This window comes from Acyrthosiphon pisum, chromosome A1, assembly GCF_005508785.2.
Source record: "Acyrthosiphon pisum isolate AL4f chromosome A1, pea_aphid_22Mar2018_4r6ur, whole genome shotgun sequence".
NCBI classification, from domain to species: domain Eukaryota; kingdom Metazoa; phylum Arthropoda; class Insecta; order Hemiptera; family Aphididae; genus Acyrthosiphon; species Acyrthosiphon pisum.
The window spans coordinates 16992424-17008253 of NC_042494.1; the positions used below are offsets into that span (position 1 = coordinate 16992424).

The following is a 15830-nucleotide window of genomic DNA, read 5'->3' on the forward strand; positions in this document are numbered from 1 at the left end:
AGGATTAAAAAAAAAAAAAATTATATTATTTAATTATTTTACTATTTACTGCAGGATGATGTTTCCGTGGAATCCCACTCTTTTGCAATATAATTGCGCAATAAACGATAATATACGGACGTGCGTGTCTGTGCGCTGCTGCATCAGTGGCGTCTCTATAATAATACGTCGAGTCTCACTGCAGCAGCGATCGTCGTCGATGTGAAAGTTCACCGGATTTTCAGTGATATTTATTTATTTTTTCGCGCGCACATTTATCCTCTCGCCGGTGCGTATTCTCTCTCTCTATATGTATATTTATTACCTATGTTTTATTATGTATGTTTATTATATTGTGCTGATAAAAGCGCGTGGGACTAGTATATAATAATATATGTTGCCGCCACATCGGTCGGTATTCCCGTGCGTTTTAATTTTCCAATCGCTTCGGTGCACCACTTACAATACGCGTTTTATATTATATTATAAAATATGCGCACGTCGTATATCTCCAGTGGTTTGTGCGATTAGGCAACGGCATTATATATTATTATTTCATTATTATATTACCTGTGCATAATATACCTACGCGCTACGCGACGGCGACGGTGTCGCTGCGGAGACATTATGGATATTTTACGAATTCGAATACGCTTCACCATACAAGCCCAAAGGTGATTATTTTATCACTATATCCAGTCGTTTTCTAGGTATAAATTTAAGTTTTCAAAAATATTTTTTATCGTTATACTTTGAAGTTTTCGTAAAAAACATATATTATTCAAAAATTTTCTAATAACGTTGTAATAACTTGAAATCGTGTAAAAAAATAATCATTTTCAAATACGTAAAAGTACTGGGAAAACGAATATAATATAGTGCTTAAAGAATCATCCTACATACATAATATTATATTATATACATAATATGATTGGCCTGCGGAGATGTTATACATAGCGACTATGTAATTTGAGGATATCAACATACCTATTTATCATTATTTTTTTTTTTGCCATGCGGGCGCCCCCTTGAACATGTTACTGAATATAATAACAATTGTTTTAACAGCATAACATATCATGTTTATCGTGAAAATAATTAGAAAAACGAATGAGGCTTTTCCCGCGCGTAGGTTTAGGTAAACGTATTCTAGGTCAACGTACACGCCGATAACACGCGTATAATATATTAAATATTATGTGTGTACTATATATACATTGATATACATATAAATATTATATATATACATACAATAGTACAATAATATGTATTATGTATATTTTATTATTCGCCTGCACCACATCTCCAATACGGGTTTCGGTGTGTCAATTTTTTTAGGTCAATCGCCAATGTTGTTCGCGGACTCGCGATAAGGACGACGCCACCACCGCCGTTATCATGGTACTATAATATATAAGTTTTTTCATAAGAAAAAACAACTATAGCCGTTTAGAGTGCGTTATTTCATAACTATATATATTACATACAGAGAAACAGAGATCGAGGTAGAGAGAGAGAGAGAGAAAGAGATAGACAGCCAGATAAAACATAGAGATGATAAAAAAAATGTCTTTTCAAAGTAACTCCCGCGCGTTCATATATAATATGACAAAATAATATAATATAGATTTATCACCAGTTATTATAATATTACTCGTCGTTTCGATAATAGTATATACAGGGTGATTAACCAAGCACGCTCATCCCCATTATTTTCTTCAATAATGAATTTATTCAAATTCTGATTTTTGAATTTTTTAAATATACTTTATATAAGACCATATTTTATAATTCTTGAGATTTTTTATGCTAAGTATCCTGAGGTGATACAAACTTCTGTTTTTTAAATGAGAACCTCGGCCCTTTTTTAATGTAAATTAATTTAGTGGACAATTTTTTTTAAAATTTTGATATAGGTATCTTATTCAAAATTAAAACCAGCAGTTTCTAAGTTATTAATATGTTTATAGCCCTTAAATATAGTTTTAAAAAAATATAAAATATATGTAAAATTGAAATATAATATATAGCCATATAAGATACTTGACCAATTCTATAAATTATAAATGTTGCGATATTAATATAAATCACTAAAATCGAAACCCAATATCATGGACCTCTTATTCTTAAGAGGACATGATAGCCGCATGTGTTGTATCCGTCATACAAGTGCGTAACATAACAAATTCTACGCTTAGCAGAACACGCGTAGCTTAGGTTTAAAAATTAGAGTGAATTGACCTCTTATCAAATCTAAAGGTAAGATTATTATCTAGACGACCTCATGGGTTTTTTATTATATTTTAATTTTAAAGTGAGCTATGAGTATTTTAAAATTGTGAATTGTTTGTATATCGTAAAGTACTCATAACTCGCTTAAAAATTAAGTTTAATAAAAAGCCCATGAGGTCGTCTATAGATAATAAACTTATCTTTAGATTTTATAAGAGGTCAATTTACTCTAATTTTTAAAATAACGGAGCTACACGTGTTTTTCTGAGCGTAATAATTGCTATATTATGCACCTGTAAGACGGAGACAACACATGCGGGTATCACGTCCTCTTAATATGCAAAGCTAAAGAACTCAAAAACTACTCTTTAAAATTAACCGCTAATTAATTTTTAGTAGAAAAGAGAGTTGTCTTTTGAAAAACATAAGTTTATAAAGTGGTGCCATACATCTCGAGAATTAGAAAATACGGTCTTCAAGTATATTTAAAATTTAAAAAAAATGAAATTTTGAATACTTAACTACATTATTGAAGAAAAAAAGGGTGAGTATGCTTGGTGAATCACCCTGTATACTTGGGCAAAGTTCGCCAGGATTCCGGGGATATATGATAAGATGCTGCCGTGGAGTTTATGACTGATTATTAGTATTTACCTACGCAATGATTCTAGTTTTTTAACCACCACATCTATGGTAGATAAAAATATTAACTAACTATTCCCTCCGATGTATTACACGCAGCTCCATCGCTTATCAGTGTTATATATTTATTAAATTAATCACCGTACACATTGTTCCCGAACACTCAAACACATGTCGTACGTGATATTAAGTACGTACCTATTATATTTATATTGTTTACAAATATATATATATATATATATATGTTTTTTTTTGTTGGAAAAACAAGTGTCCGATAAGTGTTTACAGAACATTTCTAACAATTTACATACGCGTGTGGTCTGTATAACTAAAAGACTGTTATACGGTATAAAACAGATATTTTTGAGAAATAAATCAATATTTACCTATCTTGCAGAGTGATAAAACACTAATAATCGCTGATAAATGTTAATAATTATTACGATGCAATATAATCCGTCAGAATTTCCTTATTAATTATAGATAATATTAATAATATGTATAATAATGATCGTCATAATATTATATATTTATATTCAATGGTAGAATTTATTGATTTTGCGCTGCGCTTATTATTTAATATTAAAGGTTATCGACCTTTCTATCGCACTGTGTCGTATTCATAATATATTATACTGGTGAAAATATCATCTCATATAGCCACTCAACTTTTGACGAATTGTCAGGTCCACGGAGCGTCCGTTTATTTTAATTTACCTAATTATTATTATAATAATGTTCATCCGTCTAGGAGACATAATATATTTTTGGCAAATACAAACGTACCTACCTAGATACAATTATCTTTATCTCGTCATAAAATTTTTGCAGGAAAGTGTACGCCGTTGACGCATTTAAATTATTCTCCGCCGTTATTATTAATAGAATTTCTACACGGTCGGTTTGACTTTAATACATAATTTACTTTTCGAATTTTTTTTTAATTTTTCTTATTTAATACGAACACTAATGAGCATCGTGTTTGATTATTATTGTTCAACGCAGGAACTATTGTTTCTGTATTCTTTAAAAACAGGAATATTACACGTCGTATTTCATTCTATTTCACTATCGATTTCTTTAACATTAATTATTATTACTATGATATTTTATATATTTGTAATTATATAGATTAATTTCGTTATGAGCTTATAAAATATTGTATTAGGTACGATGTAAGATTAATGAGTGTGGTTTTTTCTTTTACTATCTCCAGACATTGATTGATTATTTTATACTTTATAGTTTTTGTAAACTACCTAATTTTCAACAACTGTGCTTTTTATATAAAATGCAAATAATATACAATATTGATGTTGTACAGTAGAAGTTTTTTTTTTTTTTTTTATCAAGCTAAAGTAATTTATTATGCGATTAGAATCTAATTATGTTTTATTTTATCTATATTATAATAACCATTCGAGATCACCAAAGTAATTCTTGGAAAGCGATTTGTTTTATTCGGTTTGAAAATAGTAAATACATGTCTTCAACATAAGGGGATTGTTGATAAACTTATTTGTTGGGGATGCAGAAAAGCCTGGGTTTTATGTTTTCAAAAGTTGTATTATTTACTTGAATAAAATGTGCATTGTATTAAATAAATTTGAATGAACTGGCTTGGATATATTTCAACGCATATAAATGTATAATGGTATTTACGTACACATTAAGGTAACATTATATATTACTTAGGTATATAGTTATATATGTATAGTATATTTTATGAACATTTATAAATATACTACAACTTACAAGTATTCATATTTATAATAATTAATAAGTACAGCAGTGTGAGGTTTTTTTTTTTTTTTTGGGGGGGGGGGGGTAACCTATATTTAGAAGTGTATAATTATCACCCCTACATCCACCAATGGTCTTGAATTAGAAAGTGTACAACTGTACAACCTATACAAGTGGTTATTAAAAAGGTTTGTCATAACTTTTTAAAATTAATACAAAAACATAAAAGATATTTAAACTGGTAAAACTGCAGTTTACGTGCGTGTTTTTAAATAACAGTCTGGTCTTTAGTACATATGTATAATTTTAATTCCAGGTATACTATTTAGGTAATTGCAACTTGATTTTTTATAGGGTTAAGGATAAAGAAAACAATTTTATCAAAAAGTCTTGCAGCTTATAATAATACTATTAGCATACAAATTCAATTTGTTGTTGCAAAGTAGGTATGTCAAATGTTTTCCTGGTAAATCTTATCGGTTGGCATCATATTATATTAAATAAAACTCTAACCCTCTTATAGTATTCTACTGCCTTTAAAGGAAAATAAAATCATCCAAGACACTAAATTGGAAAAATACCCTATTTGACATTCCGGAGATTACCTACCTTTGGAAAAAAATCACGTTTATATCGACTGCACATGAATATTGGCATATATACCGTGTTATGTTTTTTTCTCACCGTTTTGACATATGCGTTCGCCCCGAACACGCCCCTGGTGTACACCGTGTGCATATGTATGTGGAAGTGAAGCCAATAATAAATCGGGGTACGCCGCAGAATAGATATTAAATTCCTCTATATAGCCCCTGTCGTAGAAAACTACTACCGCCGCCGCCTGCACACTATGTCTTGCCTCTATATATAATATATATACCTGGTATATATATTATATACATACCATATTACTACACTACATATATATAGTGCGTGAGGAGACTTGGTCGCAGGGATTCATGCGTTAACTCCTCCACCCATCTATTCACCGCTCCACGACACGTCACGGACATTTTCCGGCTTACTAATCCTCCGGCGGGTCGTCAGGTGGACGGTGGTTTTCCCTGTGGTCCCTGTGGGTAATCACGTATATACACCTCCTAATATATCAAGACCGCCATGTATATATAAATGTAGGTCAGTTAATAGTTATTGTTGTTCCGACACGACTTGCGAGAAATTATATATTTTTTCGGACGCAGGACATAATATTATATAGCTGCTCGCTCGATAGAGGTACAAAAGCGGCCTAGCTGATTGACGAGGCGGATTTGTCGGAAATTAAATAGTACATAGGTACTGGGCGTATACTATTGTGTGTATTATATATATTTTAACTCCGTGTTGTCGTTTTTCCACGTGAGAAGTTTTCCGACTGTGGTTATAGTTTCAACTGCTCAACGGCGATGTTGTCCGCGATGGCTCTAAAATAGGTACTATATACGTACCACCGCGGCCGTTGAGGATCTTGCAAAAGGTACTATATACGTACCACCGCGGCCGTTGAGGATCTTGCAAAAATAAGTCTAGGAAGATCGTGTTTGTTATATTCTTGTTTTCTTCTAAACTAAAAAACCAGCTCTGATAAATAAATATTAATATTAAAGAAAGGTTTTGGATTTTTTTTTTTTTGAACATCTAGTAAGACGTCGGATTATTTTAAGGACACGTGGTTATAATAATTTAATTAGAATCACGAATAAGAAAAACAATTTGATCGTGTCACTATATATGCTTATTATATAATACAATAATAGATACCACCAAGTTTCGTGGACTTAAATGTAGAACGTATTACTTGAACTATTTGTTTTAAATGTTAAATTCTATATTATACCAGTAACATATTATTGTTAATAAGTAATTAAAGTTATATTAACAGATTCATTTGAATAATTTGATTATACGCAGATTAAGCTAAATTGTCTTAATGTTCATTAGATCATTAAAAAATATTATTCCATTAACAAATTTAAATAATAGTTTTCATGAAAAATAATTGCTCAATTCAAAATATTAACTGCGCAGCTATATAATAAAATTATAATATAAAGTGATCATTATATAAACAAAACCCAAACTTACCGAAACACTATATATTATATAGTAATAGGAAGTGTATAACTGAGTCAAAAGCTCAAGACTCATAATATTTCTTTTTTTTTGCGAATTTTATAATTTTAATTAACTTAAGTAAGTTTGATTAGGTAATTATACCAAATTAATAGGTAACTAACACTGTTATATTAAACTTTTAGCTCTAACAGAATAACATTAAAACTGTTTTCAAAGATTGGAGTTATAATCTAATAGATATTAGTTATAATGTTGTATACTGTCTTTAATCCCAAGCATATTCCATACTATAATTATAATAAAGTTTTATATAAATTAGACAGAAATTATTGAAGTGAACTTCTATAAAATCAAATTTACTGAAATAGAGTTTAGTTTTATTTTATATTTTGTAGACATATTATTCAGTATGTAAACATCTGTATGAGTTATAATATAACTATAGTAGGTAAGTGAAAGTAGTTGAAGCTATTGTAAAGCATGTTATATTGTTTTAACAGCAAAATTATTGATTAATATAAAGTATTCAAAATGAATATATTCATTAAGTGTTTTGTTTTAACCATTTGATAGCAATTGTTGAAAGTATTATATGGGTGTTTGATTATACCCATACTTACCTAAATTAAGTATTCACTTTGTTCGTGTAATGGAATTTTTAAAGAGAACACAATTTTAATTATCTACCTCTATAATAACCAATTAATATAATATTGTAATTTAAAAAGTAATGGTTTGTTCCTAGGTATCAATTATTGGATCAAAAAACAACATAATATAGTGTATAATATTATATAACTACTAGCTAGTAATAGAATTTAAATACTTAAGTTATACCGGGAAAACACATTTAATATGAACGCTGGACAGCTGGATACTTTATAATTTAAATAACGTTAATTTTATCCAAACTCAATCTTCATTTTATTAAATATAAAATGAGTCGATCATCAACTCGAAGGACAATAATATCCTATATATCCGATGATTCGGCGGGATACCTATATTAACCACTCGTATTGACAAAAAAACCTATCGGTTCAATAAATTAAATAGAAACGACAGTTTTCTAATGGAGCCTGAAACTAGTTTCGATATCCTCCGTGTTATATTAGTGGGGTTAGACATATTGTGATATTCCTTAAAAGGAAATATTTAAAATACGAACGGTATATTCTTAGTATGATACAAAAAGCACGCGGGCGCTGAAGAAACTATGCTGATTTTCAAATCAACGGTTGTGTGGGAATTTTTATTTTTTATTCAAAACCAATATTATCGTTTATAATATATTATGAACACCATACAAGTCTTTAATGTTCTAACGCTTCCCCGCTTATGTAGTAATAATATCTTACCAGTTGCCACACTGTGGATTAAGAACAAGGGCTTACAATGAATATTTAAGTTTGTTTAATAATAATAATAATTTATATTACCCGCTATGCGGAAATATTTCGGCAACATAAAACGTTGCACTCGTTGCGGCTACTGAACAAGAATTGTCTTGACTGTGTTTTATGCGAGTACTAATAATGCGCTGGAAATTCGATTCAAAACACTATAAATAATGATATGAAACGGGTACTCGAGAATATTATTAAAAGTTGAACGATTACTATTATTATTATCGTCGTGCGTCTTCGTTTTTTTTAAGAATATACCTACGTCTCATACGTCACTATATACATTTCGAGGTGTTTAAACTGTTTTTTTACAGTAAACCACGGGCGAGATCGTATTCTTCGGCTAGGCCGATTAATCTAATATTCTAATGCACTCGTAAAAATAATAGCATTATGATGTCGGACACCTGTTAAAATGTGTTACTAATGCCGCTGGACGAATATTTGCCAAATTGCAGGTTTGTCGGTGGCTGAATACGCATAGTCAACGGGTCATGTTTTGGCCAACCGTGTTGGCGTTGTTGCAGTTGGCCGCGGATGGACGGACGGACGAATTCGTTCTCGGCTACTTGACAGGCTCGAGGAGACGGCCCGGCGACATCGGTTACTCGAAACCCGGTCGCACGATCAGCGGTGCAATATCGTTGGCCGTCGAGGAGATAAACTCGGGATCGTTTAAGGACAAAGGTACGATATAAATGTTATTTATTGACCAATTGTTGAAAAAGATAAAAAAAAAAAAAAAAAAACTCTAAATATAATAACAAACCTTTCAGTGTTTTCGGGGTTCAACCCTGCAGAAAACCTTGGCTCCTCCACGATAACTTTTATATATTATCTATACGTTATGCTCGAAAAATATTATTCTGCAATCTGACGTAGGTAATAATAAAAACCCGTTCCGTTCGCCAATTCATCAACTTCCATCAAAGATTCCTCGTAACGTACCCTTCAAGCTGCGCACAAATGTCGATCGTCGAACACCGTTTCTATCGAGACTTGTTAGTGTACCTATTAATAATTCATAGAAATTGTATCAAATTGCTTTTTTTTTTTTTAATATCCGTGTATAACTCTTTGTCGTTTTTCTAAGTTAAGTGTAAGTAGTTACAGACATGTATAGGTACAGTTAATTTTAAACGTCACATTGTGTTTTTCAACAAAATTATAGTACGTCCGTCAGTCAACGTCGCGTTGTTTTTTTTATTTTAACGAGTGACGCACGTCCGGGACGAATCCATGGAAAATTAGCATTGCAATTTTATCTTGTTATTTACATTTTTTTTATCAACATTAATATACTTCAACTGTTTCTAAATTCCACTCGTCTGATTGAAAATAAATGAGTTATACAATCCAAAAGAACTATACTATAAATATAATACGCATTTGGTGTAGTATCTACAAGTTCAAGAACCTACATATTATAATATATTAAGTATATCTAACGTTTTTAAGCAAATGCCAACTTGGAAGTTTAATCAATAGACAACACACACGTAGGTATACATGTTATGGTTTTAATATTAGATTTGCATATAATCAAACATAACGTTATTTACCTTCAATTTGTCACGCCCATGAGTACAAATGAAGACATTTTAATTAATGCTGGGAACTAAATTTCATTAATTATTCATTTTAGAAGAGCATAATAATATTTTGATTGATTAAAGTTGTATAAAATATAAATTGTTTTATGCTCGTGTAATTGAACATATTAATATTATTTAAACGACCACGGCATAATTTATTATTAGATAATCTGTTGGATGAATAATTAAAAAACAAATAATCATAACTATATTATATTATGTATGTTTTCGTATCCGGTTACTTGATTTGTTTGGAAAAAAAACAATTGTCATAGAATATTTTTGCCATATTAGTTTATTGCGAAGGAAAGTATATTATGGATAATATTTATAACCATTTAGGTACGTTAAATCAGTACACTATACGCATATAAAATTAATACTATAACATTGTAAGTTTCTCTTGTTTTATCTATCTGGAAACCTTTGCAAAACTTTTTATTCGGTTGAAGATAAATAAAGTTTTTGGTAAACTTGTTTCGGAATAAAGCTATGTTCCGCCTCGTAAAATCGGACCGGCAAGTTTAAATTGCATCTACATTAATTATAATGTACATAATATTATTAATATGAATGTATTAATATGACTACAAATGACTTAGTTTTTTTTGTATGAAAAGTATCAAAGGTCAGGGTTATTAATTTAGTATTGTACGGTTATTTTAAAATATGTGGTTTTGCATTTTGCACACTTTAAATGTGGTTTTTAAATTTGTAAATAGGGAATGATTATTACTGATATAATAAATTAATTTCATTATTGTAATATTATTTTCACGTTCAATTTATACTTTTATATGCATTCATGATAATTATGTGAGCTTTATAAATTATATTTATAAACAGATATAACATATTTAACATTTGTTTAATTGTTTAGTTTGTTATAGTACGTTCAATTTATAATTTTATATGCATACATGATAATTACGTGGGCTTTATACATTATATTTACAAACAGATACAATATATTTGACATTTGTTTAATTGTTGATAGTTTGTTAGTACGAGGACATTATAATACAAAATTGAAATTGTGCTGATTTCATTATTCTATCACATTTTTATCTGGTACTTCAGTTCGTTATTCACAATGATCGTTTTAAGTTTATGGAAATTGGAAATTCGTAAGTTATACCTATAACTGTAGTTGCAGACATGTCACCGTATATATGAATAAATATAAATTGTTTTTCGTTTTACTTTTTAGTTTTAATACTACCGGTATAAATTGCAAACAAATAACAAAAATCATACTAGATTTTTTATTTTATTCGCTTCTATTGTACATAAAGGCGGTTTTATGAACATATAATAATACCTATATGTATTGGAAAATATAAATATCGCATGGTTCAAAGGACTTTTTTATTGAAAGAAAAAAGAAAAATACATAAACTCGCACATAATAAATGCGTGAGATACGTATATATATATATATTATATTATTTCGTTTGGCCATTGAAAAAAAAATATACGTTTCTCGTGACATGTTGATTGTTAAGAGGGTTCGCCAAAAAAAAACTTATTCATTCGCTTCGTTTCACGTATTTTCGTTCATTTTTATCGAAATTATTTCTTTATTTTACTTGTGTATATAACAGGTCATTCGTTGAGTTTTCTGGTAGCCGAAACGTATGGAGACGAGTCGACTAGTATACTCGAAACGGCGGAATTGTGGAAGAAAAATATCTCGGCTTTCATCGGACCACAAGAGACGTGTCTGCACGAAGCTAGAATGGCTGCTGCCTTTAACCTGCCGATGATTTCCTATGTGAGTCAGTATAAAAATATTAACATTTACATTGTTAGTTCTATATAGAATATAAGTCTATAGTACATAATATAGGTCCGTTGGTCAAATATTATGTTTGACCAGGTACATGTTTTTTAGTTTTTGATTTGCTTCAACTATATTACTGTAATTGTATACCTAATGTTATGAATGTATTATAATATGATAATTTATAAAGCTGGCCTGGTGTGGCGCAGTGGTTGGCTTCAGTCACAAACGTGTTCTGAAGTCTAGCATCAGCCGGTGTCACTAGTTCTCGGATAGGTTAAGTAACCCGGGTTTTATGGTGACAAATCCTCGTCACATGAGCACGTGTTCTAACCAACCGTACCCCTGCACAATTAAAAATCTACTAAATAAACATCAGGCTAATAACCATAGATGTTGAAGCCTTAAATAAATAAAAAAATAAAAAAATAATAATTTAAGTATAATATATAATATAAAGTTTAGTTATAGATAATGTTTATTAATTGTTTTTCATATTTTTCCAATCGATTTTTTAAATATATGAAATTTTTCTTTACCCTCATTTGATTATAATATTGGCATGCACATATGTAAACATAAGCTGGCGGGTTAAATCTGTAAATTAAGTTTTCCTTGTTTTGTATACTATATATAGGCATATTAATATATTATTTATGTTAAATTCTCGATTCATGGTATATACCTACATGAATATACTGGCTTATAAAGCAATTACTGCAATTGACACGAATCCTCAGATATCAAAGAAATATTGCCTATAAACACGTTTTATATGACCGATTTTCGTGAATTAATTCAGAGAGGGATTTCATATATTATATTGTAGGATTATATTCACACAAATTAACTCATATACCTACATCTGTTGGTGAGTTTAAAATTAAACTTTCACCGGCTGTTATTGAAGGGAAATTAATTTGTTTTAACCTAATAATCGATACTATATTTTATAAATTAATAGTCGAACAATATTTGTAAATGCTCATTTGTTATTGCACGTTAAATGAAAAAATATAAATAATTTATATAATATACACAATAGTGTTATCAATACTTTGAATTACAATTCATACAAAGTGGCCTAATAAGAGCTAAATAATAAATATTTGTTTGACGTACTGCAGTTCACTCACACACACATGTCCATCAGAAAATTAGATATAACGCGTGTTCTAAATTATTGTTCGTACTTTTGTTGGGTATGATTAGATAATTTTTGTTTTAAATTTATGGCGGAAAATTTAAGTGTCTGAAAAGTTTTTGATACGGCGATTAGTTTCCAGAGTGCAATGAAATATCAATCTGAGTTATAATTTTAAGTTTTCGTAACAGTCAGTTTTAATATTTTTGAAATGTCCATAATTTCTGGAAAGTACGATTTAAAGTTTTCGGGAAAACCTTGGAAAGCCAATGGACATTATGCCAAAATGTATCCACGTGAATAATATACGCAAAAACATTTTATTCCTCAAATTAAAACTATTAAATACGTTATAAATATTACTCGTATAAGTTTGTAGGCTGGTAATAATTGACGTATATTTTAAGCTTTCGTATCATTCTTAACAATGGCCGAAACAATAAAAGTTTTATCATTAACTTGATCGTAGAACGCACCCAAAACGCAAGCATATTTTTACTGAAAAATTTGCTTCATTGGTGAAATAATATAGTCCTACACTAATGAAAAATGTAAAATGTTTAACTACCTATCGATGTATCACGTTTTTGTGTGTAATGTCTATTACGGTCGTCTGTCCTAGTTTCTGGTTTCGTTTAACTACAAAACAATTCGTTTCTGTATGACGATTAAAGTGCAGTAAATGGTTTTTGCGAGTAAACTTTTAATAGAATATAACATAAACAATATTATATATTTATATACATAGAATTCATGGAAGTATCGGTTACTAAAATTCGATATCTGATACGACGTCATTTAATCGTGTACCATAACTGCTCGATAAATGCTAAATTGTACTGCCATTACCTGATGGATTTTTTCACGGTGTTTTGGATAAACGATTATGAGTTTCTGACGTGTAAAAATCGTGAGCTTTGTAAAAAAAACCTATACCTACCTACTGCAGGCTACAAGTTTTACACATTGACAGTAAAATTGTAAATTTACTTTAAAATTAATTTATTAGTCTTTTTTTAACACGGAAACTGTTGTAAAGCCAAACTTTTTATAATAATTACGTATAACTGTTAGAAATATTACAGACAGTTGCGTCATTTCAGTTTTTGAGAGGGGGGGGGGGCAAAATTTTTGACCGGCCCAAAATAAAACTGAAAAAAATGCTCACTAACATTTACATTACATTACAATATTGCATTTTTATCTCAATACAAATACCCTCCTTATACATGATTGTTAACTTACTAGTTAGTATCAAAGGTTAATATCACAAGCATCCAGGTAAGTAACCCATTTTTTTGAGAGATAACAATAACTAAATAATTAATACATATATGTAGGGGTTACTTAAATATATTACCTATTAGCTACTATATAAAGGCCCAAAACTAGCCCATACCCGGCCCGACAGCGGCCCGCTAATGACAAGGGGGGGAGAAATGCCCTCCCCCCCAAATGACACCACTGATTACAGACATAACACTGATGATAGTGTGTTTGTAGTTTTGTACTCTTTATTCTGACAAGTTTTACTTTTAAATATGTTATGAAAAAAATGTTTTGTTTTGTCACGTTTGACAATAGATACCGTATTCGTTGATGATATATTTTGAGTTTATCCCATTGTTTTTTTGTATTTATAACCATTTATTATTTAGTAAATAATGTATTACTATAATGTTATGCTCTGCATAACATGTAGACCAACTAACAACTACTCGTGTGTTTATGTGCATCCTTTTAACGAAATCTATATGTTTTTCAAAGTATTTACCTACATTATTTTGGACCATTTGATACATCATTTCCGTGTTTTTTTTTTATCGTCTATTTCGTTCAGAATCACCTGAACGGACCATTTATTTTCTGTGTTTGTATGTTTATGATTTTACAAAACATGAAACTACGCTACGAAACATCAGACATTTTTCCTCTATAATATAAGGCTATACTTTTTGTCGTTTCCTACGGAACCAATTACTCGATATTTATTATTTTCATTTATGTGTATATTGTTTATGGTTGAAACTTGAAAGCTTGCCCTGCTGTTACGTTTGAAAGATTTTACCAGTGACCTATACAATATAATGTACCTGCAGACAAGGCGTCTTTCGGAGAGATTTCTTTTTAAAACCAGTTGACGTTCTGAGACAATGAATATTTACGTAAACGATATTTTCACGAAATAATTAGTTTATTCTTTATGGTAGGTATATCCATTTGGAATTGAATTTCGTCGCTACCGGTTCGTTGTACCGCCACATCAACTCGTCTGGTAACTCGTTAAAACCGAAACGGCTTGTTTCACGATAAAGACTAGAGATAAGCACAACACATATAGATGAAGGTAAACGACGTCATTATTGTACAATAATTGTCAAAAACACAAGACGGCTTTGAACGTCCGACGCGAGCGTCCCAATGACCAAATTACGAGCGATAATAATAATAGTAATGATAATAATATAATAAAATATAACAACGACGACGTTGAAAACCGTTGTAATTTATGACTTTCGCGGTGTTTGGCGTGCGTCTAATTGGAACAGTTGGCACTTTGATCATCAAAGTTAACGAGCATGATATTTTGTCCACGCAATGGAAAGTAGTTTGAAAAAAAAATCAGCGGACACAAAAATATGGAGTATAGGTACCTTACATTTTATAATAATATGATATTTTATAATATAAAATAGGTAATATAATATTGTGTACGGTATTATATCATAATAATAATATTCACGTGTGAGTTATTGCAAAGTGCATTGACTGTGGCCGTGGAACAACGCACGGGCAAAGTCTATTTTTAACGCTACACACGACGCACTCGGACTTGGTTGAGGATTATTATTATTACTATTATTATTATTATTATTATTATTTTATATTTTTTTGGCGTTTGTTTAATGGTCCAAGCACAGTTGTTCCGCCGCCGGGAGCTCCATTCACTCTGGCCCATAGACGCCACGCGGTACTTCAACCGGAATAAACGACGTCACAACGTACTTACTGCGACGACTATAACGATATTGATATGTTCACATATTATAATAAGGGTATTCGATACCGTCATTTTCTGTTTTTGTCTAACACACGCGCGACATAGTATTTTAGACGTGTTTGTTTGCGAAACATACCAATTGATTTAATGAGGCGATAAGAATTCTAAAAACAGATTTGAATTTGTCGTCAAGTCTACTTGAAATCGACTTTCCCACATTTTTGATTTT

The 15830-nt window shown here is 30.4% G+C and overlaps 1 protein-coding gene across 2 annotated transcripts in view; it reads left to right on the forward strand.

Moving 5' to 3' along the window:
• The window catches only part of LOC100163858 (guanylate cyclase 32E), a 116871-nt gene that overhangs the window by 7331 nt on the left and 93710 nt on the right, over nt 1-15830 (forward strand). The window contains exons 1-3 of one of the 2 annotated variants that reach the window (XM_029486743.1): nt 141-268; nt 8537-8765; nt 11278-11447. In XM_029486743.1, coding sequence (XP_029342603.1) covers nt 8573-8765; nt 11278-11447 — 363 coding nt within the window. In that variant the 5' untranslated portion in view covers nt 141-268; nt 8537-8572. Of the gene's footprint in view, nt 1-140; nt 269-8536; nt 8766-11277; nt 11448-15830 lie in introns of those variants that run through there. The other variant, XM_029486742.1, reaches the window with a different exon arrangement.